The 25,434-nt window shown below is 40.9% G+C and overlaps 1 protein-coding gene across 1 annotated transcript; it reads right to left on the reverse strand.

Moving 5' to 3' along the window:
• Positions 1-37: 37 nt before the first annotated feature.
• Positions 38-23,977, reverse strand: LOC124264333 (zinc finger protein 26-like). Its single transcript, XM_046699090.1, has 3 exons — positions 23,890-23,977; positions 20,861-22,624; positions 38-3,803 (listed from the first exon to the last, which is right to left on the reverse strand). Exons 2-3 carry the CDS (start codon positions 22,066-22,068, stop codon positions 1,187-1,189), a joined length of 3,825 nt encoding a protein of 1,274 aa, XP_046555046.1. The 5' UTR covers positions 22,069-22,624; positions 23,890-23,977; the 3' UTR covers positions 38-1,186.
• Positions 23,978-25,434: the final 1,457 nt, after the last annotated feature.

A 25,434-nucleotide genomic window follows, 5' to 3' on the forward strand; every position in this document is an offset into this window, starting at 1 on the left:
AATAAAACAATACCTTTTCAGATAAATACGTCTGTAAATGATTCTAAGACCGTGCACCATTGCTGTGGTGCGTATCTGCTACGTTTTCTAAATTATTTCCTACCGTACCGTGCATATTTTTTTATCCGTACATACGCCGATACGGCCCTCATCTGGAGCCCTGATCACAACAAGAAGCACATATGATTTGGTACCAAACAAAAATTGCTGTTTTTCGATGTAATGTGAAAGATTGTTTATGCCAAAGGTGTTAATGCTTAATTCAACATGACTGTATTGAATGGAATCTGACAAAAAATTAAACATACCTATGAAAACACGAACTTCAAAAATATACCAGTTTTGAACAATTTATAAAAAAATCTCAATTTGCCTGCCAAGGATACTCAGTATAGAATCCTAGACAAATCCTTGCATTAACAAAAGATAATAATAAATTTGGGTACCAAAGTCAGTTCTTTCAGTGAATGCCATTACTGTCTGTGCTTAGCTGGAGTTATTTTGCTTCCTCAACTAATACAACATCGTAGCTCATGTTCACTCATAATATATTTCTGAAGTGCCAGTTTTTTGGTAAACATACACTACCCCCTGAATCTATTCCCATGGTTCTTGCAATCTCAAATTACCCGCCCTTGATATCCATTTGCAAATTTGATTGGCTATGCTACATACCAATCAGAATGTGTGTTGCAAACCATCATCAATGACGGGTTTGCAATATCAAAATTATCACTGCCATTGCCACAAATTATGATCACATTTAAGAGAAATTAAGTTTTGAAAAACTTAATGACATGCCAAACAAAATCCTTAGATTTCTTTTTGATGTAAAAGATGTCTTTATTACAGATGAAAGTTGCAGTGACTTTGGTTTCTAGGTAATATGAGTTACCTCCCTTACACTTTCACGTATGTTAACATTTAATCATGGTGAAATAATCTGCAATCAGCCATGGTAAAGTTTCAAGAGTTTGTATCAGTTTACCGAAAAGCGAGCCCTTGAGATAAAGAATAATATTCACTTTGATTTGGTTTTTAGCAAACTATAAAACATTTTCAACAAACATATAAGGAAATGAGAAAATGAAACAGTCGTGTGACCTTGTCAGCATGATAACTAGTATTTTAATAAAAAGAACTTTGATGAGGATGTTTTGGATGGGCCTAAACTTGTGACTCAGCACTACATATTAGTAGGAAAGACTGGACCACCGGACCCTGTGAATGAAGAATCACCTCCCGGATCTGACTTCTTGCTGAACACATCTGAAAACTCAGACTCTCGTCCATTGTCACACGAGAACATGTTCAGAGCGGTCTGAACAACGCTGTTCAGATCTGTCGATGATATATCTGACTTCAGATTTGGCGGCATCGGAAACAGGCTCCCTGAGCTTGTCTCGGCTGCTGCACTATGGCCATGCATTGAGGACTGAGAGAACATGTTCGTCAGGTGACTTGGAATATGTTCAGATGAAGGTGGATATGCTGGATTGTTCATGAAACCGAACATGTTCATGATATTATCTGTGGAACTGAGGCTACCCGTCTGCTTGGCTTGAAACATACTCGGTCTCTTGAACATGTTCATAGCATAATCGTTTGGCACAAGGGGAGGGTTCATTTGAGGAAAGGGATAGCCCAACTGCATGCTCCTGTTCATTGCAAGGAGGTCGTGCATTTGTGGGTCGAATCCAAGATTGGTTGAGTCCTGTGCCAGGACCTGATCTGACCTTGAGGTGTCAATGGCACTTCTCATATTCATCGAGAGACTAGCGAAATGGTTTTGTGTTGGATTTACGAGATAATTCCCTCCAGTTGACCCTGGGGTGGGATGTGAATTCTCATGGCTGAGTATCTGGCTTGAATGAGTTGCTACAAGGTTGGGGTTGGCAGTTGACTCATCCAAGTTACACGTGCTGGTGCTAGAGCTGGTTGCACCCTGGCTTGAACTTGAAGATGCTATGGAAGAGTTAAGTCTTTGACCAGGGATTGTCATGTCAGGATTGATGGCAGCTGGGGGTCTGGATACACTAGATGCTGGTATGGATTCAATGGCTTCAGAGTGGGATTCAGAGGCTGATGGTCTGAATTCGCTGGCTGCAGCTCTCGATGTACTAGTTGTGAGTCTGGAGTCCGTGATTGAAGCTCTGGATTCAATTGTTGCTGGTCTGAATTCACTGATTGCAGGTCTGAAGTCACTGGTTCCAGGTCTTGATTCACTGGTTGTTGGTCTTGCATCCTCTGGTGCTGAGTCAAGACTTGACGAAGGTGGTTCCTCCATTACATTGTTGTCAGTTTCAATAGGATTTGATTCATGAGAAGTTGAAGAATTAGCTGCTTCTTCAGGGGCTTTGCCCTTTGGGCCGGTACTTGCCCCAAGGTCACGGTTACTATTATCTGACTCTGTAGCAGCAGGAGACTTAGGACTTTCACGATTAGAACTACTTGTTGAAGGACAAGCACTTGTCAAAGGATCTTTGGAGGAATTCGTGTTTTCATTTTCAGATTGTTCCTGTTCAGCAAGATCAGATTCATTGAGGCTCATAGCTGCAGCAGATGCTGAAAACAGCTTTTGATTGGCTGCAATTAATTGTTCAAATCCAGGAGATAGATCCATAGGAAAAGCCATGTTCAGTGGAGGAGGCCCTGTAGGGGTTGCCTGATCTCCACTCACACCTGGCATGGCTGTCATCTGCATGTACTGCCTAGAAAGTTCCTGCATCCGACTCCACAGTAGAGCATTCTCAGCGTAGAGCTCTGTGGCGTGAGTCCTCACCATGTGGGTCTGCATGTTGGACATGGTGGTGAAATCCTTGCCACACATCCGACATGAGTACGGCCTCACCCCAGTGTGCGTCCTCATGTGAACTTGATAATTTCCGACGCTCGCGAAGTCTTTACCGCAGACATGGCAGACGTGGGGCTTCTCGCCAGTGTGGGTGCGGATGTGGATCTTCAGAGCTTGCATGTTGGAGAAGTTCTTGTCGCATTCTCCGCAGCTGAACGGTCTTTCCCCGGTGTGGATACGCATGTGAGCCTGCATGTTCCCTTGACTCGTGAACGCTTTATGACAGAATGTGCATTCAAAGGGCTTCTCTCCAGTGTGAGAACGGACATGAATATGAAGTGATTGCAAGTTCCTGAAATCCTTCCCACACATTTGACATTTATACGGCTTTTCCCCGGTGTGGGTACGTTGATGGACTTTGAGGTTTCCCTGACCAGCAAAGCCCTTCCCACATTCAGCACATTTATAAGGTTTTTCGCCTGTGTGGGTGCGGATATGTACTTGTAGATTTTGGGCAGTGCCGAACTCCTTGCCACACTGGGAACACTGATGAGGACGTACGCCGGTGTGGACTCGGCTGTGAGCCTTCATGTTCCCATAGCTGGAAAACGTCTTGTCGCACCACTGACAATTATACGGTTTTTCGCCAGTATGGGACCTCACGTGAACCTGTAAATTCTGCAGTTTGGGAAAATGTTTTCCACATATATCACAGGCATGCGACCGAAGTCCATTATCGTCATCTGCCACATCTTTTTCCGGGGATTTTGTGCTCTTTTGAGAGAGGTCAGGTCTGGGAGACTCGTCAATCTGAAGCTCACCCTCAGGTTCATCCTTACAGTTGTTATAGATGTGATAGGACAGTTTCTCCAGCTGGGAAAACTCTTTTCCACACAACTGACAAGAGATGCGTTGTTTGTAAAAGGAAATGGACGGCTCCGCTCCATCTTTGGTTTCTTTCTTTATGACAGTCTCCATTTTGATGCCGGCAGAGAAGGGGCTCGTCTCCCTGACAAAAAATAAACATAATGTGTGAGTAGGTCAACCATATGTATGGTACAGTAAGGGTTTCATAAAAAGATATGCATTCAGAATATGTGACAATTAGAGTGTGCCTGCGTGTGGGTGTCCACAGCATATGTCTGGTGTGTGTGTGTGTGTGTGTGTGTGTGTGCGTGCGTGCGTGCGTGAGTGAGTGAGTGAAAGAGAGAAAATGGGTGTATGTTGTGTGGGTATTGTGTCTGGGTCTGTAGTGTGTGTGCGTGCGTGCGTGCGTGCGTGCATATCTGTTTGGTGTGTGTGTGGCATATATATATATATATATGCACACATACCGGTATGTATATATGTATGTATATATATATATATGTGTGTGTGTGTATGGGTATGTAGGACGTGTGATGTATGTGTGTCTACTTTAGTAGCTAAGTGGTACTAAGTGTGTGTGCATGTGTGTCCGTATGTGTAGCGTGTATGTGTGGCATGTGTACAGTGTGTGTGTCAGTAGGAATGTGTTAGTGTGGGTAATGTGTGTGTGCATGAGTTTGCACAACCATTATTCTGGCTTTTTCAACAGCGCAAATGAACAACTATAGTTGTATAGTTTTTCAAACAGGTGAGACACAAACAGGTGAGACAATCACAGGTAATATCATCACCTGTTCACACATACTCCCATGTGCTTACGACCAAATAAAAAAATAAACCAGTATAAACATATATTTGTTTGTAGTTTAACACTGCACTCAGCAATATTCCCGGATACGATGATGTGTGTCAATCAAGTCAGCAAGCCTGACCACCCAGTCTTGTAGCTTGCCGCGAACGACATACATGGGTTGCTGAAGACCCCAGGGATTTACGGGACACAAATTTCTACGTCCTATACGCACAAAAACTGACAATGAACACAACGAAATTTATCAGCGCGTCCACAGGGATGCAGAAAAAGTCCAAATACTTTTTGTAAAAATTCCAATCAAGTAACAATAAGTTATCACTGAGTTTGCTACTAGCTGAGTTATGGTGTCATTTGCAATTTGATTACTTTAATAATTTAAGTGATGCTCATGATACACAATACAATAACAGTATTAATAATAATATTTAAGTGTCTGGGACCCCCATTTTATTGAGTATGAGTCCAAGGGACCCTCAAATACATATACAGGTATATCCCTGAGACCATTTCTAACCCGGATCATTAAAGGTCTATAAAGATATTAAAAATATGGTATGAATTCAAAATCTGAAACTCACTTCAAAGTTAGTCCAGTAATAGCACACAATTGTCAAATGAATTTCAAAGACCTCAACTTATTTACTCATCCCGAAATTACAGAAATCATTTGGCTGTTTTTTATCAACTATATTCAAAACCATCAAAAGAATATTTCTGACCAGGTTTGGAGCCTAAAACAATGAAATTAGTGACCTTAATACAATTATAACAGGCCTCTACACTGGATCCATATCACATCCTAGATGTCAGAGGATGAGGCTGTTATAGATGTTCCTGTGTCCAAGTGTTTCGAAGATGGAGTTTATTAGATATTCCAGGTTACAAGTGGTTTCCAGTAACCTGTGTAAGAGTGGACTCAGTGGACTTGTGTTCAGGCCTAGATTTATTGCTGTTGTTGTCATAGAAACAACGGATGTTCTTCTATAAGACCTATCTTAATACTATTTGGCATCATTACTTTTAAGGTACACTCTCACACCAGTATACAGTGAATGACAGGGGTGGAAATAACTTTAAAATTGCTAGTGTACTCCGGTACAGTGGCACATGTGAAATCGCTTGCCCTGATAATTTTTCACTGTACCGGCCGTTTTCTTGTTGATTTTTTAAATAAACAACATAATTAACATTGGAAAGTCAACTGGATGCCGGTACAGTGTGATATACGAATTTGCTTGCCCCACACAGAGACCATATACCGATATGGTCTCTGCCCGACAGAAAAAAACACTGGACTCGGACGTCGGGCAATGGGTTATTTCCACCCCTGAATGAGTATGGTTTTATGCCGCTTTTAGCAATATTCTAGCAATATCACGAATTGGGACACCAGAAATAGGCTTCACACATTGTACCAGTGTGGGGAATCAATCCAGGGTCTTCGGCATGATGAGTGAACACTTTAACCACTACCCTGCTGTACCCCCATTATACAAATATAATGCATATACAATGACACATAAAATGCTGAAGCTATTTCTACTTTGCTAAATTATATTTCTATCCTTTACCTAAACGTGAATGGAATAGTTTGGAACATAGATTATTGGATGCAGACTTCTATATTGTGGATAAAAAGTATCTTCTTAAACCTCTATCAGCCAAAATTGATTATTCCTTCTAATGAATGCGTGAAAACGCAGCCTGTTGCTATGTCAACAATGACTCTTCTCACATCTATATAGTTTGTTTTCACAGAGACCATATAATATTATTATATGGTCTCTGGTTTTCAATACCCATTGAACATTTTTTTAAATGAACTTCATTAAAAAATATTTCTGATATACTTTCCAAATATAATTTCACAGCCCCTACCAAGTGGATTCGAGTTTCCTTTAAACAACTTAAAGTAATTTTGTTCATATACCTGAAATATTTACTGAATAATTGTCATTTAAAATTTGACAAGCGGAGTGAGAGTACTCAACTATTTGTGTAGATCTATATGCCTTCTGTCTGCAGTGCAAAGGTTGCACAAATTAAAGTTCCTTATTAGATTTATCTGAAATATATCCAAACATCCTTACCGAATGCAAAGCTAAAAAATGAATGTTTTAAAAATACCCAAATATCTTTAACTTGTAACGTGTACATTTCGTGCTGTCATATGAATCCGTAACCGGTTTAATATCATACTTACTTTTAGTACAATTTCTAACGAGCTGGCCCTAATTACAGTATTTTACAATATGCAACAAAACAAATTAAGTAAACTAAACGTAAAATGGGATAGTTGTCGAATATACTTACGAAGTAGCACTTCCACTTTCCTGACCAGCCCAAGTCTGAACCAGACACCGATCTCAAATGTCAGGTCACCCAGGAATGTCAAAAGTGTAACCCTGTCCGAAACGAAGCTGTCGTGTCCATCAAAGATTCCGTTTTGAATTATATTTCAAACTGTAGTTAATTCTGAAGCACAATCCGTTCCGCACGTCATCTACACACAATATTCATTCATAGGGCATATTGGGATCCTTACTGGTGTCCTTTGAACCCAAAACAAAGCGAACTTAGCAGACGCTTTGTTCGGCCTCTGCTCGGGTCAATGCGTAAAAGCTCCCGAAGAAAATGCGAAGTCGGAACATTGAAATAAGGTTCCCCATTCCAATTGCTCCTCGTTGTCGACTAATATTCCCCGGAATGTTGTAGAACCTGACAAATATAGTCCCCCGGCCTCCAGGACACGACTTTCAGACCCAGACTCTTTGTCTAGAATGTATTCGTCATAAAGGCAATAACCATTATGATAATGATCATGATAATGTGTATAATAATGACTATCATCATGACTGCGCCATCTGAACATTATAGCCTGCGCTATAGCCTTTTTCAAAATTTATAACTTGCTGTGTTCTCGGTTTAGAAATTTGCACAGATGTACAATTTACCTACATTATGTGTTTAAATCATTCGATTTAGTATGAGAAACGTTATTCTTATTGTGTTGTAATTATTGGCATTTTAGAAACATTTTTTATGCACTTGATCAGTCGCCATATTTATTATTTACACATGTTTTGCTATCAATTTGTGAAAAAAATATTTTTGTTTGTTTGATTACGATTATTCACGTAACCCTGAAACATGTATCAGTTTTTCCACCTTAGCCTCTTCGGGAATGGCAAATGTGTTTTGAAATAGATATGATATATGATTTCGTGACTCGTGTAGAATATCCATATCCAAACAATAGATGTTCTTTCGGAACCGAAAAGGATTATAAACTCTAAGGCTGTACTTTTCTAAGTAGGCCTACTTAATCAAAATCAATGGATTGTTATTATGACGTCACACAGCTAACTACTGATCACGTCATGCCCACACTTTTCTGTTTATTTTTGGGATGTTTATGACACCCTAAAGCTGTACATTTCTAAAAGTACTAATCAAAATCGAGTGATTGTTAGTGTGACGTCACACTACTGATGACGTCATACGTACCGATATGAGGATGTTACATCTAAATGTTTCTGCATATTTTTGTAAACAATATACCAACATCTCAGGCTACTTCAAGGAAAAGCTCATGCTTGCCACAAAATGCGACTATGCTTGTCGTAAGAGGCGACTAACTGGATCAGGTGGTCAGGCTCGCTGACTTGGTTGACACATGTCATCGTTTCCCAATTGCGCAGATCGATGTTCATGATGTTGATCACTGGATTGTCTGGTCCAGACTCGATTATTTACAGACCGCCGCCATATAGCTGGAATATTGCTGAGTGCAGCGTAAAACTAAACTCACTCACTCAAGGAAAAACAAATCTTGATTCGCGGATGTAAACAAGGTGCCACTGAAAGGCATTAGTTTACCTTCTGCTCAGTCCTTTCTGCAATGCTAAAGCTGTAAATGAAGCAAGTCTAGATTTCATCAGGTTCTGACAACCCCAAACACACACACTTGGGCTACTTTTCAATTCAAATGTAATTATTTGTTTCTATGGAAACTATGTATCTTCAGAGGCTAAGTGTTATCCTAAATGCGCCCTTAGGTCTATATACTCACACAAACGCAAAAAAAAGAACAAGAAAGAAAAATGGATTGAAGTCTTTGAAATCAATTTTTATGCATTGCTAAAATTTACAATAACACCTTCATAGACTGCATATTTAAGCGTTACAAGCTACACAATACTACACCAGCCATATGTTTTAACGCACCACAGCTCGCCTTTATGTTGATAATTCTAGCCAATCTGCAACAAGCATGGTTTGTGTAATCACCTGCACATTAAGCTGTTGTTGACTGTTTGTTGTTGCATACCACACGCAGATATATTTCTGTATATCACAGCGGACTGTTAAATATCGACTCTGAACCAAAGAGAGACCGATCGGGACAGGATGACAAGCTAAGAACAACGTCACCTTGTTGGGTTACCCGATCATACAGTTATCTCTTACGACAAGCAACCGAATGCTGGGCACTTCATTTACATTTGTACACTCAGGAAGGCATTCAAAACGATAACAAATTATATTACACCCTTAACCATTTTAGAACTGACTGAGTTTAGTTTTACGCCGCTTTTGGCAATATTCCAGCAACATCACGGCGGGGGACACCTGAAATGGGCTTCACACATTGTACCCATGTGGGGAGTCGAACCCGGGTCATCAGCGTGACGAGCGGACGCTTTAACCACTAGGCTACCCCTTCGGCCCCCATTTTAGAACAGTTTAGAAGTGAGTGAGTGAAATTTTACGCCGGTTTTAAGTGGTTAATCGAACCCGGGTCTTCAGCGTGACGAGCGGACGCTTTACCCACTAGGCTACCCCACCTTCCCGATGTCCAAGGAAGGAAAAGGGTAAAAGGACTGACGGATTCCTGGATAAGAATATATGGACGAACAGCTTCACATTCTTTGCTCCTATTGTAACTTGGAAATGCCTTTTAAAGTAGTTAGAATTTATCTAGCTAAAGCATTCAGTACTTTTGAAATATCAATATGAGTCAATCTTTTTCAACAAAGATATGCCTGTACTGATGGTTATATTTCCAGCTTATAATTGAAAAGATTTTGCTTGCAAAGTTTCAGCATCTAGGTCTCTGAAGAGTTTATTCAAAAACACATTTGGGTGAGAGATATCCAATATAAGTTTCGGCAGCGTCTTAAAATCCTATATTTTAATCTGAGTCGACACTTCTAATATTGTAAAGAATATCCCAATATAATTGGTCAGACTGAAGCTTCGGGTTTTTCCTTTCGGTCAGGGGCGGTGGGGTAGCCTAATGGTCAAAGCGTACCCTCGTCAGGCAGAAGACCCGGGTTCGATTCTCTACATGAGTACAATATGTGAAGCCCATTTCTGGTGTCCTTCGCCGTGATATTGATGGAATGTTGCTAAAATCAGCGTAAACCTAAACTCACTCACTCACTCACTCACTCACTCACTCACTCACTCATCCTTTCGGTCGTCTTTGATAGGCAGGCAGGTAGAAGGCCGTGCAGTAAGTTCACACCGACCTTTAGTTCAGGTGCGCTTAAAATCAGTAAAAATAAATTCCACAGGAATGAATTCACTCATTTGTCCTTGCCATCGGTCACACTTGTGCTAACCATACCGGGGCGGGACCACCGGGGCAGCCTATGTGTCACTCATGCATGACGAATGTACAAACAAACAGCAACAACAACAGACACAAGAGCTAGAACTTCATTTTCGATTCTTTTCATAATTAAGATGAAAATGTAAATCATAAAACCATTACATAAAGTGTGTCAACGTAGTGATAAAGGATGCAGTGTAATAAACCAAACAATATATTCTGCCTCCGATGGTTTTACCACCGATGAGGATACTCATTATTCTTGAATGAAGCTATTCAGATTATAGTTATTTTTTATACTTAAACAATAAATCCCACTGTTGTAAGCGCGATTATAAATCACAGCAGGGAAATTGGCAGTCGGCATCAGAGTCCTTGGAGAATAAATTTAATAGCAGTCCAACTCCGGTCAAGAATGATTTGTCAAGTCTAGATTTTCTCAGCTCTCTAAAATTAAATATTGTTCTGGGCTCCATTTGGATTCTTATAGTGTATATATATCTCCTTTTCCGGAACTAAATGTCAGTCAAAGATACTGCAATTCGCTGTTCAGAGTTGCGTCCCATGGGCTTGCCAGGAACCTCTGGTGGAGTGTTTGAATCCCTGTTCCATCTCTGTTTCTAGGGTTGTCAGGGCGGTGGGATAGCCAAGTGATTAAAGAGCTCGCTTGTCCCGAGACCCGGGTTCGAATTCCCACATGGGAACAATGTGTGAAGCCCATTTCTGGTGTCCCCCGCCTTGACATTGCTGGAATATTGCTAAAAGCGGCGTAAAACCAAACTCACTCACTCCCTCACCAACATGAAACGTTCTAATCTAACTGGAATATTGTGAAAAGAGGTGTTCAACATCACTCACTCACAATATGACAGCATACCTTTCACTCGGTACCAGCGCAACATGACACCTACAGTCTATCGACCGGAGTTACTAGTAAGCACCCACCAACAAGTGAACTAGTTATTAATATTTTACTGCTATTGTCACCTATCCTTTATGTGCACGTACCTTAAGTGTCATTTAGACAAATGACAAATCTATTTAGTATTTCTGGCTTTATGACCAAAAGTACTAGCCTAAATGTTATGAGACTCTTCCCGATGTATGCTAGACTGACGCTCATCTTAGTCTCTGAATATATACTCTCCCCAAAAAGAAACGCATCATGAAAATAGCAATTTCATGTAGCAATGAATTAAAACGTGATTCATGTTACAAACGGTTTTGCTCTGTTTATGAGTCCTATGGTGTTTATGTTTTTGAAACACCACAACAAAACGCACCATCCGTAAAATACCCGTATTTAACAGCATGATTTTCAATTTTGGCGTGTAGCGTCACAGAATACACAATTCACATGCAATGCACGTGAAAGTTGGGGATCAGATAGTCTCAATGATGGGTATAAAAGGTTGATTGCTGTCTGTCGATTATTCACTGTATTTGGAATATTGTTGACGAACGCAAAATGCCACGTCTAAGTGAAGCCAACCGTCATATCGCCATTGGTTTGCTTGAAGCTGGCCAGTCTCAACGCGCAGTTGCCCGACGCATGAATGTTCACCAAAGCACCATTTCACGGCTCTGGGAGAGATATCGCCGGCAGAATGCGGTAGCAGATGCCCCTCGTAGTGGGCGACCTCGAGCGACCACTGCGGCGTAGGATCGCTACATCAGGGTACATCACCTGCGTCATCGAACAGCTACGGCGACCAGTACCGCTCGACAAATACCCGGATTGAGGAGGCTTTCTGCACAGACCGTCAGGAACAGGTTGGAAGAGGCTGGTTTACTTGCCAGAAGACCTTATTTTGGCCCTGTGCTTCGACAACAACATCGTCGACATCGAGATCAATGGTGCACCAACGTTCAGGCCTGGAACCTACCGAATTGGCGTAGAATCTGGTTCAGTGATGAATCACGATTTCTATTGGAACGACGCGATGGAAGAATGCGGGTGTACAGACGTCGACGTGAACGTTTCGCCGACGCTTGCGTTCCCCAGGTGGACAGATTCGGCCGGGGAAGTGTTATGATGTGGGGAGAGATCACCTGCCGTAGAAGAAGTGATTTGGTGATGATCCAGGGCAACCTGACAGCTCAACGGTACTGTGACGAAATCCTACACCCACACCTCCTTCCAATCATTGATCGCCAGAGGGAGTTCTTTCAACGGGACAATGCCAGGCCCCACACAGCACTTCACACTAGAGACTTCCTCCAGAACCACAACGTCAATGTGATTCCCTGGCCCTCAAGATCACCGGACTTAAACTCGATCGAACATCTGTGGGATGCCCTGGACAGACGGGTGCGACGCCGTAACCCTCAGCCCCAGACACTTCAGCAACTCGCACAGGCACTACAGGCAGAGTGGGCTGCGATTGGGCAACACGAGATTCTGAGACTTATTCGTTCGATGCCGAGGCGATGCCGTGCAGTTCTGGATGCCCACGGTGGTCACACAAGGTATTGACTTCAGCGCCACCACACGTCTCCATGTGACACTCAAACTGACTTTCCTCGAGTTGGTGCCAGACGGATAAGTCTGCATTCCCTGTGTGCAATTTCGCTATATTTCATTGACTCATAAAGCCTACAAGATGTTTCAAAATAAACATAAAAATACAGTTCAAATTCCTACATGCGTTTCTTTTTTGGGAGAGTATATATAATTTTAACAGAAACAAATAATTCCTTTCAAATTGAAAAGGATCCCCAGTGAGATGGGAGATATAAAACTTGAACCTGGAGAAATGTAGACTTCCTTCGTTGAGGGTTTTAGCATTGTAGAAAGAGCTGGGAGGAAGGGGAAATAATGTGGTACAGGGACTGTGAGACAGACTAAATGTGCGCAGCAGCATCACGTTGAATTGACCATGACTTCTATACGTGTGCAGCTAAACTGCTAGATTCAGTTTTAAATTTATTCCCAGCTCTTCAAATGCATTTGTTTACGAAGATAATGACATAATGACTTGCATGATTATTTCACTGGTAGGACAGACATAATAGTTAATGGGAACCTTCATTAAGCGACAAAGACGTAGGTAATATTCATCTTCCACGAGCTGCGAATTGCACTTTCTACACATACGTGTATTAATATACACAGGTCAAAACTATGGCTTGTTTGACAAACAAGGAGTGAGTGAGTGAGTGAGTTTGGTTTTACGCCGCTTTTAACAATATTCCAGCAATATCACGGCGGGGAACACCAGAAATTGGCTGCACACATTGTATTCATGCAGGGAATGGAACCCGGGTCTTCGGCATGACGAGCGAGTGCTTTACCACTAGGCTACCCCACCGCCCCGTCAAATGGTAAAGCCGAAGCTTCTGGTATCCTAGTATCAAAGGCAGTCACAACAATCTGGAATGGTACTGCATGGTATGTTATAAGAAGAGAATAAAGGCTGCTTTTCTTGCCTGTATAGACAATTCCTCATCCGGGGTAGAATTGGTCTTCTGCAACCCAGGCTTGTAATAAGAAGTGGTATCGGGTGGTCAGGCTCGCTGACTTGGTGTAGCAGATAAGGACAAACTACACTCATGTGCTATATTAAAGTTCACAAATGGCTGCCATGTAATGTTCGCTAACTGTGATGAGATGTAAATAAAGTTTGATTTCAAAATAATGCCTGAAGCCACTTACCTGATATTTTCAGTATTTAGTAATACAACCATTTACTGCAAGTACAGCCCTCTTTCGCTTAAGCAGAGTAGAATACAGTGATTTTATGTACTCTGCAGTAAGCAATGTCCAGATACCTTGAACGTGATCTATCAGATCCTGCTTGGTTTTTATTTGCATGTAACTGTTCTATGTAGCTTGATTTTCAGAGTTCTCCATACATTTTTAATGATATTACAGTCTGGGGACTGAGAAGGCCAATTCATTGTCTGAATGTCATTGTCACGTTTCCACTGAATTGTCTGTCTAGAAACATGGACAGGACACTTGTCCTCTTGAAATATATAGCCCCGATATGCTGCAACTTTGGCTATTACCGGCCAAAGGTTGCTGTCCAGTATATCTCTATACTTTGTAGAGTTGATTTGACCATCTACATCTACATCGACAAGGGTTCCAACACCTTCAAAACAAATACACCCCCAGAACATCACACTGAGACGTGGGGCATTTTTATCCCTATACACACCAAGGCACCGGGGTTTCCACTTTTCTTTATTAGTCCTCCAAACATAAATTTTCTGATCTTTTCCTACAACAACTTGAGTCTCATCTGAAAATATTACCCTAGACCAATCTCTATTTACATTCCATCTCAAATGTGTTCTGGCAAAGGCTCTTCTCTTGAACCTGTTTTGAGAGGATATGGTGGTTTTCTTCTTCACAACTCTTCTATGAAAACCATTTTCACGAAGACGCCTTTGTATTGTCCTCCTGGATGTCTGGTTCCAAAGTGAAGATACATCCTGAAGAGACTTCCTCCTATTACACTTAACAATCTTCAATAAAGCCCTATAGTATCTCTGTCAGCTGATTTTCTTCTCTTGCCACTTCTCTGACAATTTTCTATATTTCCTCCTTGAGAAAACCTCTTCAGAAATTTACAGACAGTAAACCTATAAATTCCAGTTATTTTACCTATTTCACTTCCACTCTTGCCTTCTGAATTCAAACTGAATATGAGCTTTTTCTGATAGGCAGTAAGATATTTCCCTCTAGGTGCCATGACACTTTGAGCAGACGTCAAACTAAGCACTTGAGAGTTATTCCCCTTTTGTTTACAAAATGTAACAGGTGTTAAGTCAAATTTGTACCCCTTAAACTTTTATACCCTATAACTATTGCTAAGATGAAATAAACTTTCATTTAAAAGAACCAACTACTGCTGGCAAGAATCACAGCGGCCATTTGTGAACTTGAACATGGCACATGAGTGTATGTGGATGAACAACTTCTTTATTCGGGAGATGCGACGTTTCGATACAGATTCTTGTATCGTTGTTGTCAAGCAAGTATGGCTGCTTGACAACGATATAAGAATCTGTATTGAAACGTCGCATCTCCCGAATAAAGAAGTTGTTCATCCATAAAGTTTGTCCCTATCTGATTCTCAAGGTTCTAAATATGCCACTCAAAGAAGTTGGTTTGTGTATTTCATCGTATCCGAATTGCGAATATCAATACTCGTTAAGTCAATCACTGGTTTGTTTGGTCCAGACACAATCATTTAGGAGTCCGGCGTTAAACAACAAAAAACAAACTTTATGTGAAGCGAGGAATAAAGGGATCGGGTAAGTTACTAACGGCGCGTCGAATATTATTGTACATACAGACCCGTGCCAGTTATATTCGGACACTTGACGTAACGTCCATAGACTTACATGCTAATTTAGTGTAGCATAAATAATTTTCGTGAATTTAATTTTCGTATGATCAACGTCAAATTATGCACATTTGTGAGGAATCATCTTACCTACAATCACATAATTTCTGTTTAATTTTCCGTTGCTTATTTATCGAATGGCAACAATTTAATCAACATATGTACAGTGCCGTGAACTCCTTTAACATGGCGGCCTATGGGATTGTGCATTGTGGAACTATAGGTAAGTTGATAAATGTGATGTCATTAGTTACTTAGTGCTTGAAAAATTGAACTTAAATTATGTGCGCAGAGCAGAGATGATTTCAAATTTGCCTGTCAAATTTTACAAAGATCTATCCTAGACTCACTTCATGAAAATTATTTATGCTACACTGAAATAACATGTAAGTCTATAGAAATGACGTCAAGTTTCGGAATATATATGGCTGGGTCCCGATCCACAAAGCGTTCGTAGCGCTACGACATTCGTAAGCCTGTGATAAACTATAGAGTTACGACAGGTCGTAACGTTACGAACGCTTTGTGGATCGGGACCTAGGGTGTATATTGCAACGTGCTTGGGCGATCGTGTGTGGCTACTTGTACTAGTCAAGACTAATGCCGACTAAATATACTCCTAGCTCACCGAGATACCATGCCGCAGCTGAACATAGATACCCCATTCAGACACAGAATACTGACAGGGGCGTATACCCAGGAAAGAAACGAAGTGTAGGCACAGCTGGACGTACACGACTTCTAGGGGTGTTTGTGGGTATGCCCTCCATCCCCCTCCCAAACCGATTTTTTTTAAAATGGTTATTCTAGACAGCATTTCTTGAGTATATTTCCCTGAAGAAGCCTATTTCAAACTTTCCATAAGAAAAGGGAAGTTACTGAAATTGAACTGATAAATATAGTATTCTAACATAACATTTTATAACATATTCAAGCAATGACAAAATAGCTCTTTTAGCAAAAGTCATTATTTACTAAGAAAATGTTACAGTCATTATTCCATTTGGCCATAAAATATTATGTTCCAGCTGATTTACTTTTTATCAAAATAGAAAACAACTTTCCGTGCATTTTCATGTGTGTGTGTGTTAACAGAAGTCAGTATACAGGTGTTAACAGATCGGCGTAGTCAGTATACCATTTATATATATGTACATAGTGTTGTGAATACATATTGAAAGCTTGAATGCCAGCTCCTGAATACTTTATATATAAACATAATTTGAACAAACGGCAGATCAATAAGAAAAGAAAGTCTGTATCCTGGGCTGTAAACTTTATTACTGTCAGCACGTTATGTAGAGTCTCAAATGAAATCCATGCGCCTAGTCTTCCAAGCAGCAAATTGCTCAATGACACGGTGTGTGTTTACTGACATGTCTCTGTGGACATGCATCAGTGCAAGTGATGACATACAGACAACACCAATGGTGAACCGAAGGTACGTCTTGATCTTGCCTGTCATCCTCAGGGCTGTCTGAAGTATCACTCAGTTGTTCGACCTTGCAGTCACGAGTGGCATCTTGAGCAACCAGTGGGGCGGTGGGGTAGCCTAGTGGTTAAAGCGTTGGCTCGTCACGCCGAGGACCCGGGTTCGAATCCCCACATGGGTACATTGTGTGAAGCCCATTTCTGGTGTCCCCCGCCGTGATGTTGCTGGAATATTGCTCAAAGCGACGTAAAACCAAACTCACTCACTCATTGCACTGAAGGATCTCTTGCGTGATGTTTGATACTGATAGTGGTGAATTGCCGAAAGAAATTAAGTGTAGGCAAAACCGAAAGTGCCTTATGTCTGTGACAACCAGTTTCTGTTTAATTTACTCAGTGCGTCAGAGCACTATCTGTTGCCATATTTTGTTATGACGCGACCGGAATCGAACTGTCGACTTTTAAGAGACAGGCGCACTATCCATTAGACCACGAACAGCTGTGAGGAAAGACACAGGAAGGATTATCATATCATATCTTTTGTATAGGTATAGCCTAGTGGCTAAGACCAGGTTCGATTCCCACATGGGTACAAAGTGTGAAGCCCATTTCTGGTGTCTCTCTCTCTCGCCATGATATTGCTGGAATATTGTTAATAGCAGGCGAAAAAAACAAACTCATTCACTCACTCTAAGGGTGTGTGGAGAGGGAAGGATGATTTCACGTGGCCATTCTGCAATTGTCATATTAATATTCTCTGTAAATCAATTATGGACAGTTAATTAATATTTTATGGCTACATGGTCGTGGTTATGATTTTCGGGAGATGTGAGGAATGTATACTCCAAGTACAGGGACACCATCAAGTTGGCTTAGAACCCCTTCACATCTTCAAGGATTTCATGATCTTTATTGACAGGACAGGTATGCCTTTCATATTCCTTGAAGCCTTTAAAAGGCATTTTCATTCTGCCCTGTGTCCCCATATGCTCTATGTGTTGTTTGTCTGTAATCAGACTTAAATATACAGCAAATTACAGCATCTCTAAACTCAACTTCATTGTCAGTGGTCAAATGTGACAGGTTATATTTGGGATTACACTTTCTCATCAAGTACAGATTCTGGCACTTTTGTCGGGTCCAGTCCCATCTGGGAATCGAACCATCACTCTCAGAGTCAGTCACCTTATTACTAGCAAACAAATTCAACGATCTAACCCACTCAGCCACCACAAAAGTGAAAGTTGGACAACAAACCCTCACTCTCAGAGTCAGGCACCTCATCACCAGCAAACAAATTCAACGATCTAACCCACTCAGCCACCACAAAAGTGAAAGTTGGACAAGGAACCCTCACTCTCAGAGTCAGGCACCTCATCGCCAGCAAACAAATTCAATGATCTAACCCACTCAGCCACCACAAAAGTGAAAGTTGGACAAGGAACCCTCACTCTCAGAGTCAGGCACCTCATCGCCAGCAAACAAATTCAATGAACGATCTAAAGTTGGACCCCATCACTCTCAGGGCACCTCATCACCAGCTTCCGATCAAACCCAATCAGCCACTGCAGCTTCCACAAAAATAAAAGCTTGACAACTGGTAGTTAGAGACACTGATTCCTGTTCCATCATTTGCTTAACAATAATCTTATTTAGGGTTAGGGTAGGGGTGAGGGTGGCTGAGGGGTTTAACCGACCATCACCATTCAACAAAACAAACTGAAAAAGTCTTATTTATTACTGACTGAAACAGTACTAAAGTTAACTGTACAAAATTCTTTCATAATGAGAAAAATCACAATTTGTTCTCACCATTTAAAATATTCACAGAGTTGAGACATATGAATCATAATCACAAGTGGTATTGAATACACAATGACAGCTCTTATACTCCAGTAATATAGACTTCCTCATTAAATCCCCCTACCAGTAGCACAGCTTATCAACTGAGTAGATCTTGTAATAAAAACTGCATTTCTCTCATGTGTATCTGGAACTTTGTAATTCCTTTGTAATTTAGTGAATATTACAGTCTGTTGGTTTGATTACTGTATAAACAAAATCTGTTAGTTTTCTGTTTGATTAAACAACTACAAAAACAAACAAAATAGAAACTAAGGCCAGACCAATTTTATTTCTTGTTTTACAGATTTTTGTCCTCAGAAAACCGAAAGGCAGGAGCAAAAAAATAAAAAATAGAAATAAATACTAAAATTTATGAAGTGTATATGGGGCAAAACACAAAATAGAAAAAACTTTTCTTATAAATTTACATTTTTGACCAATAAAACATTAGGATTTTATTTTTGACCTGGGAAAATTAACTTTTATTTTTGTTCTTATTCTTGAAAAAATACGACCAGTGGATCTGTATCACAAGAAATAAAATTGGTCAGGCCTAAACAACAAAAAATGTAAAACAAAATTCAGATATTCATTCTGCAAAATGAGAACTTTTTCGTAAAATGTGCAGTGACATTTTACCACACTATTTTACCTTTTTGTAGCCATTTATCTCATACTCAACAAATTGTGTATGAATTTTATACTGCTTCATAACAAGGAGGAAAATCATGTGTGATAAATAAGGTTGATATACTTAACAAGACACTTGATAAAATTCTAGACAATAGATACATGTATCACTATTACCCATGTTAACAGGAAGTAAGAACTGGACTCAACATCATGGCGTGGGTCACCAGAAATAGGCTTCACACATTGTAACCATGTGGGGAATCAAACCCTGGTCTTCAGCATGACAAGCTGATGCTTTAACTCTTAGGCTACCCAAGAACCCAGTGCGTAAAATATTTCCAATAATTAAACGTACATGTCCCATAGTTTGTCCCTGAACCACATTGTTTTCCCTTCTGCCCAGCCCTTCCTGCAGTGCTAAAGCTCTAAATGAAGGAAATCTTGATTTCTCCAGGTTTTGAATCTCCCATCTCACTGATGTTATCAGTCAGACACGTAACATGTATGCAAGACGGCCTACCGTCTCTTGTTCATGGGATGGGTGTACTCCGAGGGTACAACCTGAAGCACTTGATCCTAATTAACTCAATCAAATACAGTGTGTGACCGGCAGTGTCTCTGAAACCTGTCTACAGTGTGTGACCTGCAGTGTCTCTGAAACCTCTGTCTACAGTGTGTGACATGCAGTGTCTCTGAAACCTCTGTCTACAGTGTGTGACGTGCAGTGTCTGAAATCTCTGTCTACAGTGTGTGACCTGCAGTGTCTCTGAAACCTCTGTCTACAGTGTGTGACATGCAGTGTCTCTGAAACCTCTGTCTACAGTGTGTGACCGGCAGTCTCTGAAATCTCTGTCTACAGTGTGTGACCTGCAGTGTCTCTGAAACCTCTGTCTACAGTGTGTGACATGCAGTCTCTGAAACCTCTGTCTACAGTGTGTGACCGGCAGTCTCTGAAATCTCTGTCTACAGTGTGTGACCGGCAGTGTCTCTGAAACCCTGTCTGTCTGTCTACAGTGTGTGACATGTCAGTCTCTGAAATCTCTGTCTACAGTGTGTGACCCAGTCTACAGTGTGTGACTCTCCGAAATCTCTGTCTACAGTGTGTGACCGGCAGTCTCTGAAACCTCTGTCTACAGTGTGTGACCGGCAGTGTCTCTGAAACTTCTGTCTACAGTGTGTGACATGCAGTGTCTCTGAAACCTCTGTCTACAGTGTGTGACCGGCAGTGTCTCTGAAACGTCTGTCTACAGTGTGTGACCGGCAGTCTCTGAAATCTCTGTCTACAGTGTGTGACCTGCAGTGTCTCTGAAACCTGTCTACAGTGTGTGACCTGCAGTGTCTCTGAAACCTCTGTCTACAGTGTGTGACCTGCAGTGTCTCTGAAACCTGTCTACAGTGTGTGACTAGCAGTGTCTCTGAAACCTCTGTCTACAGTGTGTGACCAGCAGTGTCTCTGAAACCTGTCTACAGTGTGTGACTTGCAGTCTCTGAAACCTGTCTACAGTGTGTGACCTGCAGTGTCTCTGAAACTTCTGTCTACGGTGTGTGACCGGCAGTGTCTCTGTAGTGACGAGGAATCGGAAAACTCCTTCCCACAGAAACTGCAGACATAGGGTTTCTCCCCAGTGTGCGAGCGTTCATGACGTTTCAAACTGGCAGCGATAGCAAAAGCTTTCCCACATTCATGACATTTGTGCTGCTTCTCACCGCTGTGGCTCTTGATGTGGAGGCGGAGGCTGGAGGAATACGGGAATTTCTTATCACAGATGTGACACGAATATGGCTTTTCTCCAGTGTGAACAGTGCTGTGAGCTTTCAGACTCGATGCTACTGTGAACGTCTTCTCACAGATGTCACACTTGTATGGCTTCAAGCCTGTGTGGATTCGTGAATGTGTGGAAAGCTTGTCCGCATCAGTGAAAGCCTTTCCACAAGTGTCACATGTAAATGCTTTCACCTTGTTGTGAATCTTACGATGTCGTGTCATGTGAGGGAGGTCCACAAATTCTTTACCGCAGACTTCGCACGGATACGGCTTCTCCCCAGTGTGGAACCTGATATGGGAATTGAGACTAGTGGAAGCCTTGAATTCCTTCGCACAGATCCCACATTTGAATGGCTTCACCCCGGAATGAGTTCTCAGATGGACGTTCAAATGGCCGGACTCCTTAAACGCTTTTCCGCACAAGTCACACTGATAAGGCTTTTCACCTGTATGTACCCGGATGTGTTTCCGGAGCCTACCCTTCTCCGTGAAAGACTTGTTACAGGTTGGGCAGGTGTAAGGTTTTTCTCCAGTGTGAGTCCGGATGTGTTTCTGGAGATGTCCGGACTCCATGAAACACTTTCCGCATAGTTCACATTTAAAGGGTCTTTCTCCTGTGTGTGTTCGAACATGTCTCTGCAGACTACCAGTCTCCGAGAATCTCCGGCTACAAATGTCACAACTATAAGGCTTCTCCCCTGTGTGGATCCTGTTGTGAGTCTTCAGATGGCTGGACACAGAAAAACATTTCCCACAAACTTCACATTTATATGGTTTGTTCCCTGGAACTCTCTTTGGAGGTTTATATTTGACTTTGCTGCTGTCCAAAGGATCCGTGACTTTGGTAAATTGGGTAATTTGTCTGAATTTTGGTGTCTTTTTAATTTCCTCGGAATCGGAATTTGGTCGATCTGATTTCTCCTTCTTGTCGCCTTTTGAAAGCATTTCGTTGATGATGTCATCCTCCTCAGCTTCATAGTCTGGGTCACTGTCCTCATCATCTGAATCTTCATCCTCATCCTCATCTTCATCGTCCTCCAAGCCCTCACTCACTCTCTGAGCCGAGATCCTATCCTGAACCTTTGCTTGAGGAGAATCTTCAGCAGGTGCTTGAGCCTCACTTCGTTACAGTGTCATTATTAAGGTACACATTGTTAAGATGACCTACTGAATGCTGCAGAGAGCCATCATGAGTGTCCTCCATTGTAAAGGACGACATGGGGACCTCAGGGTCATGCTTGTCACGGACATCAACAGCAACAAGGGATAAAATGTCTAAGCCATGTTTCTCTGTGGATACTGCTCCCAGAGTTGTTTCCCTTTGTTGGCAGCTCAAGGACAATATATCCCCTTGGGTTAGTTGAGATTCAACAGCACACTGCATTATACAACAGACAATACAAACTGCATTGTATCTAAGACCATTTGTACTGTAGTTTCCTGGTGAAATATGGAAAGCAATCTGTATTTTGATGAGACGAGTTGGTGGTACGGTTGAATTCTGAAAAACAAAGAACATTTATGGGTAAAATTAAGGTATTTCAGCTCATGTGTATGTGAGCAAATATTGACATTTATCACATCTTGCAGCTTTCATTAATGTGAGTGAGAGCTTCTGCTCTTAAATCTTCTTTACTCTAAACATGATAAATAACTAATTCACAACATGTATATGGCTGGCCATATAGTCATTATTATCAATTTAATTGAGAGAGTATGGTTTTACATCGGTTTTAGCAATATTCAAACAATATCAGACACCAGAAATGGGCTTCACACATTGTACCCATGTGGGGAATCGAACCCGGGCCTTCGGTGTGACAAGCAAACGCTTTAACCATAAGGTTACCCCACCGCCCCTCCTTATCAATTTGAATGATGACATAACAAACTAAGACAACACCACATCCTATCACGGATGATTTCATGATCATTAGACAGTTTTCAATATACACATGATAGACATGATAGAAATTCCATATTTACTTGTTTATACCTGTCAGTTAATAATTATCGTCAAATTATGTTTTAGAACATCATACATTTTCAAACGGCAGTGTTTACTCGCACTATAATGAGCTTTGTTTGACTACAAACACACTGTAAATACTTATATGATGTCTCATATTTTTAAGTCAGAGAAGTCTTTTTATAAATTTGACAATGATGTGTCCATGAGCGTCCGAAATCTGCAATATGATGATATATTACTTGTTAGTTTGTTGTTTAATGATGCACTGCAATATTCCTGCATGTGGATTTGACAATGATGTGCCAATAAGCGTTCGAAATCTGCAATGTGATGATACATTACTTGTTAGTTTGTTGTTTAATGATACACTGCAATATTCCTGCAGTCTGTAAATAATGGAGTCGGGACGAGACAATCCAGTGATTGACGTCATGCACATCCATATTCGCAACTGGGATAAGATGACATGGTTCCAGTGACATGTATCAACAAAATCAGATTATTAGACTATTTAATAGATATTGCACTGATTTCTCGAAACACGGTCCAGAATTGTGGATATCCAGCGACAACGGTAAAGCTAAACTACATCTTTTAGGTCATACACCATTAAAACAGTACAGTGATATTGATGTCCCAGAGCCATATAAACAAACAAACCAATGTCTGGTGTTTCACTAGTGTGGCTTCACCAGCACCAGACGAACGCTGGTAAAACAGTATTCTCTGCCAAATGTTGAGATAACAGGATCGTTAGCATAATATACTTGACACATGTAATAAAAATCACTAACTTTTGGTCACTAACTTTTACCGTTGCATTCCAGATAGTTATATATCATTGTGTTTCGTTTATTTGACTGACAGCCCGGAAACATTTACACGGTTAACTCCCTTGATAAGAAAAATCGACGCAAGCTCCACTGCAGCGCGTAACAAACTTTGACGACGCCGTTTCTCACACAGCGCCGCGCTGTACGAAGCTCGACGCTCATAATTTGAGGCCCGCTTTGGGTTGTGTAACTACATAACTTTCTACTATTTGTGCAATGGTACATCTGTAATACATGCCATGCGTTGTAGGAAGACCGATTTCAACCGTTTGCTGACCAATGATCTGGCGATCCAGAAGACTGTCCAGAGAACAAAGTAACAAGGCTTACTCACCCATTCTCAATAAACCGTTGCATTTACCACACGCAAATTGAAAAATATAAATGTCACGCAGTTGGAATTAAAAGACGTTGTCTATGTTATGAAGGTTTTCAAGTATACGGAACAGAAAAAAATAGCATATAAAGTCAATTCCTTTATTCAGAAATCTCCATCCAACTTTACCAGCACTAATCAGCAAATTTGGAACATGTAATGTGCGTTACCAGCAACCTATCAATCTTTGAATGTAGTTCTGTTTAAATCATTAGTATCAGTACACAGATGAATGTACGAGACATGACAGTTAGACCTAAACGTATCAAAACTGATTCACATACCCCAATAAATGTGACGTGTCACTTACATCTGGGGTGTAATGAACATACCAACACATCATGTTGCAGTTTTCTAGTTCATCTTGTTGAAGGCATCTTATATTAGCATTGTCTGGTTGCAAAATAATCATTAGAAAGCAAGAACATGTCCCTGGAAATGCAACCCAACACATATATGGGGTATGTGAATCAGTTTTGATACGTTTAGGTCTAACTGTCATGTCTCGTACATTCACCTGCATGGTCTCTAGTCATTCATTTTCTTAGCTATAGAAAATGAATGACTACAAAAAACGTTTAAACTATTTTGTTCACAGCTTATTCACCCAACTCAGAATGATGTAAACTGTAACGTACATTACAATGAATTGCGTATAATGTCAAATGTGACTCGCACATATAAAATATACTCCTGACACCTCAAAAGTACAGTAGATGTGTTTCCGTAGTATGTTAAAAGTAATTGACATGAAATCCAAAAGATTAGACTGACAATTTAAAATCATAAACAGCTAACGTACATTTCAGTTGAAACAATAAGTCGATGTATTCAACATATATATCAAAATGTTTTGATTTTGCTTGACGCAATTACTCTTATGTAGCAAAGAACTCAAACTGCAATAATGCAAATTAACTTGAACAAACAATTGTTCCACAATATGTGACCAACACTTCCGTTTCAAGTAACGTACATTACAGTGAATCTATCCATGATTGAAATGCCTGCACAACCAAGTTTATTTCGTTTTCATCCAACTTCAACATTCTCTGTAACACAATGGCTAATTTTGCTGCTAAGGCAGCACTCAACAAATCTGGGACACCATTTCTTATTCCATACACAGC

This window comes from Haliotis rubra, unplaced genomic scaffold (assembly GCF_003918875.1).
Source record: "Haliotis rubra isolate DU_JTF1 unplaced genomic scaffold, ASM391887v1 Scf92, whole genome shotgun sequence".
Classification (NCBI taxonomy): domain Eukaryota; kingdom Metazoa; phylum Mollusca; class Gastropoda; order Lepetellida; family Haliotidae; genus Haliotis; species Haliotis rubra.

What these genes read in the sequence shown, in the direction of transcription:
- LOC124264333 (XM_046699090.1), bottom strand. Translation starts at nt 22,068, where the DNA reads ATGCTTTCAAAAGGCGACAAGAAGGAGAAATCAGATCGACCAAATTCC. An exon ending in GACACTGCAGGTCACACACT is followed by an intron (nt 3,804 to 20,860) that starts GTAGACAGGTTT and finishes ATTTTTTGTCAG; the next exon opens with GGAGACGAGCCCCTTCTCTG.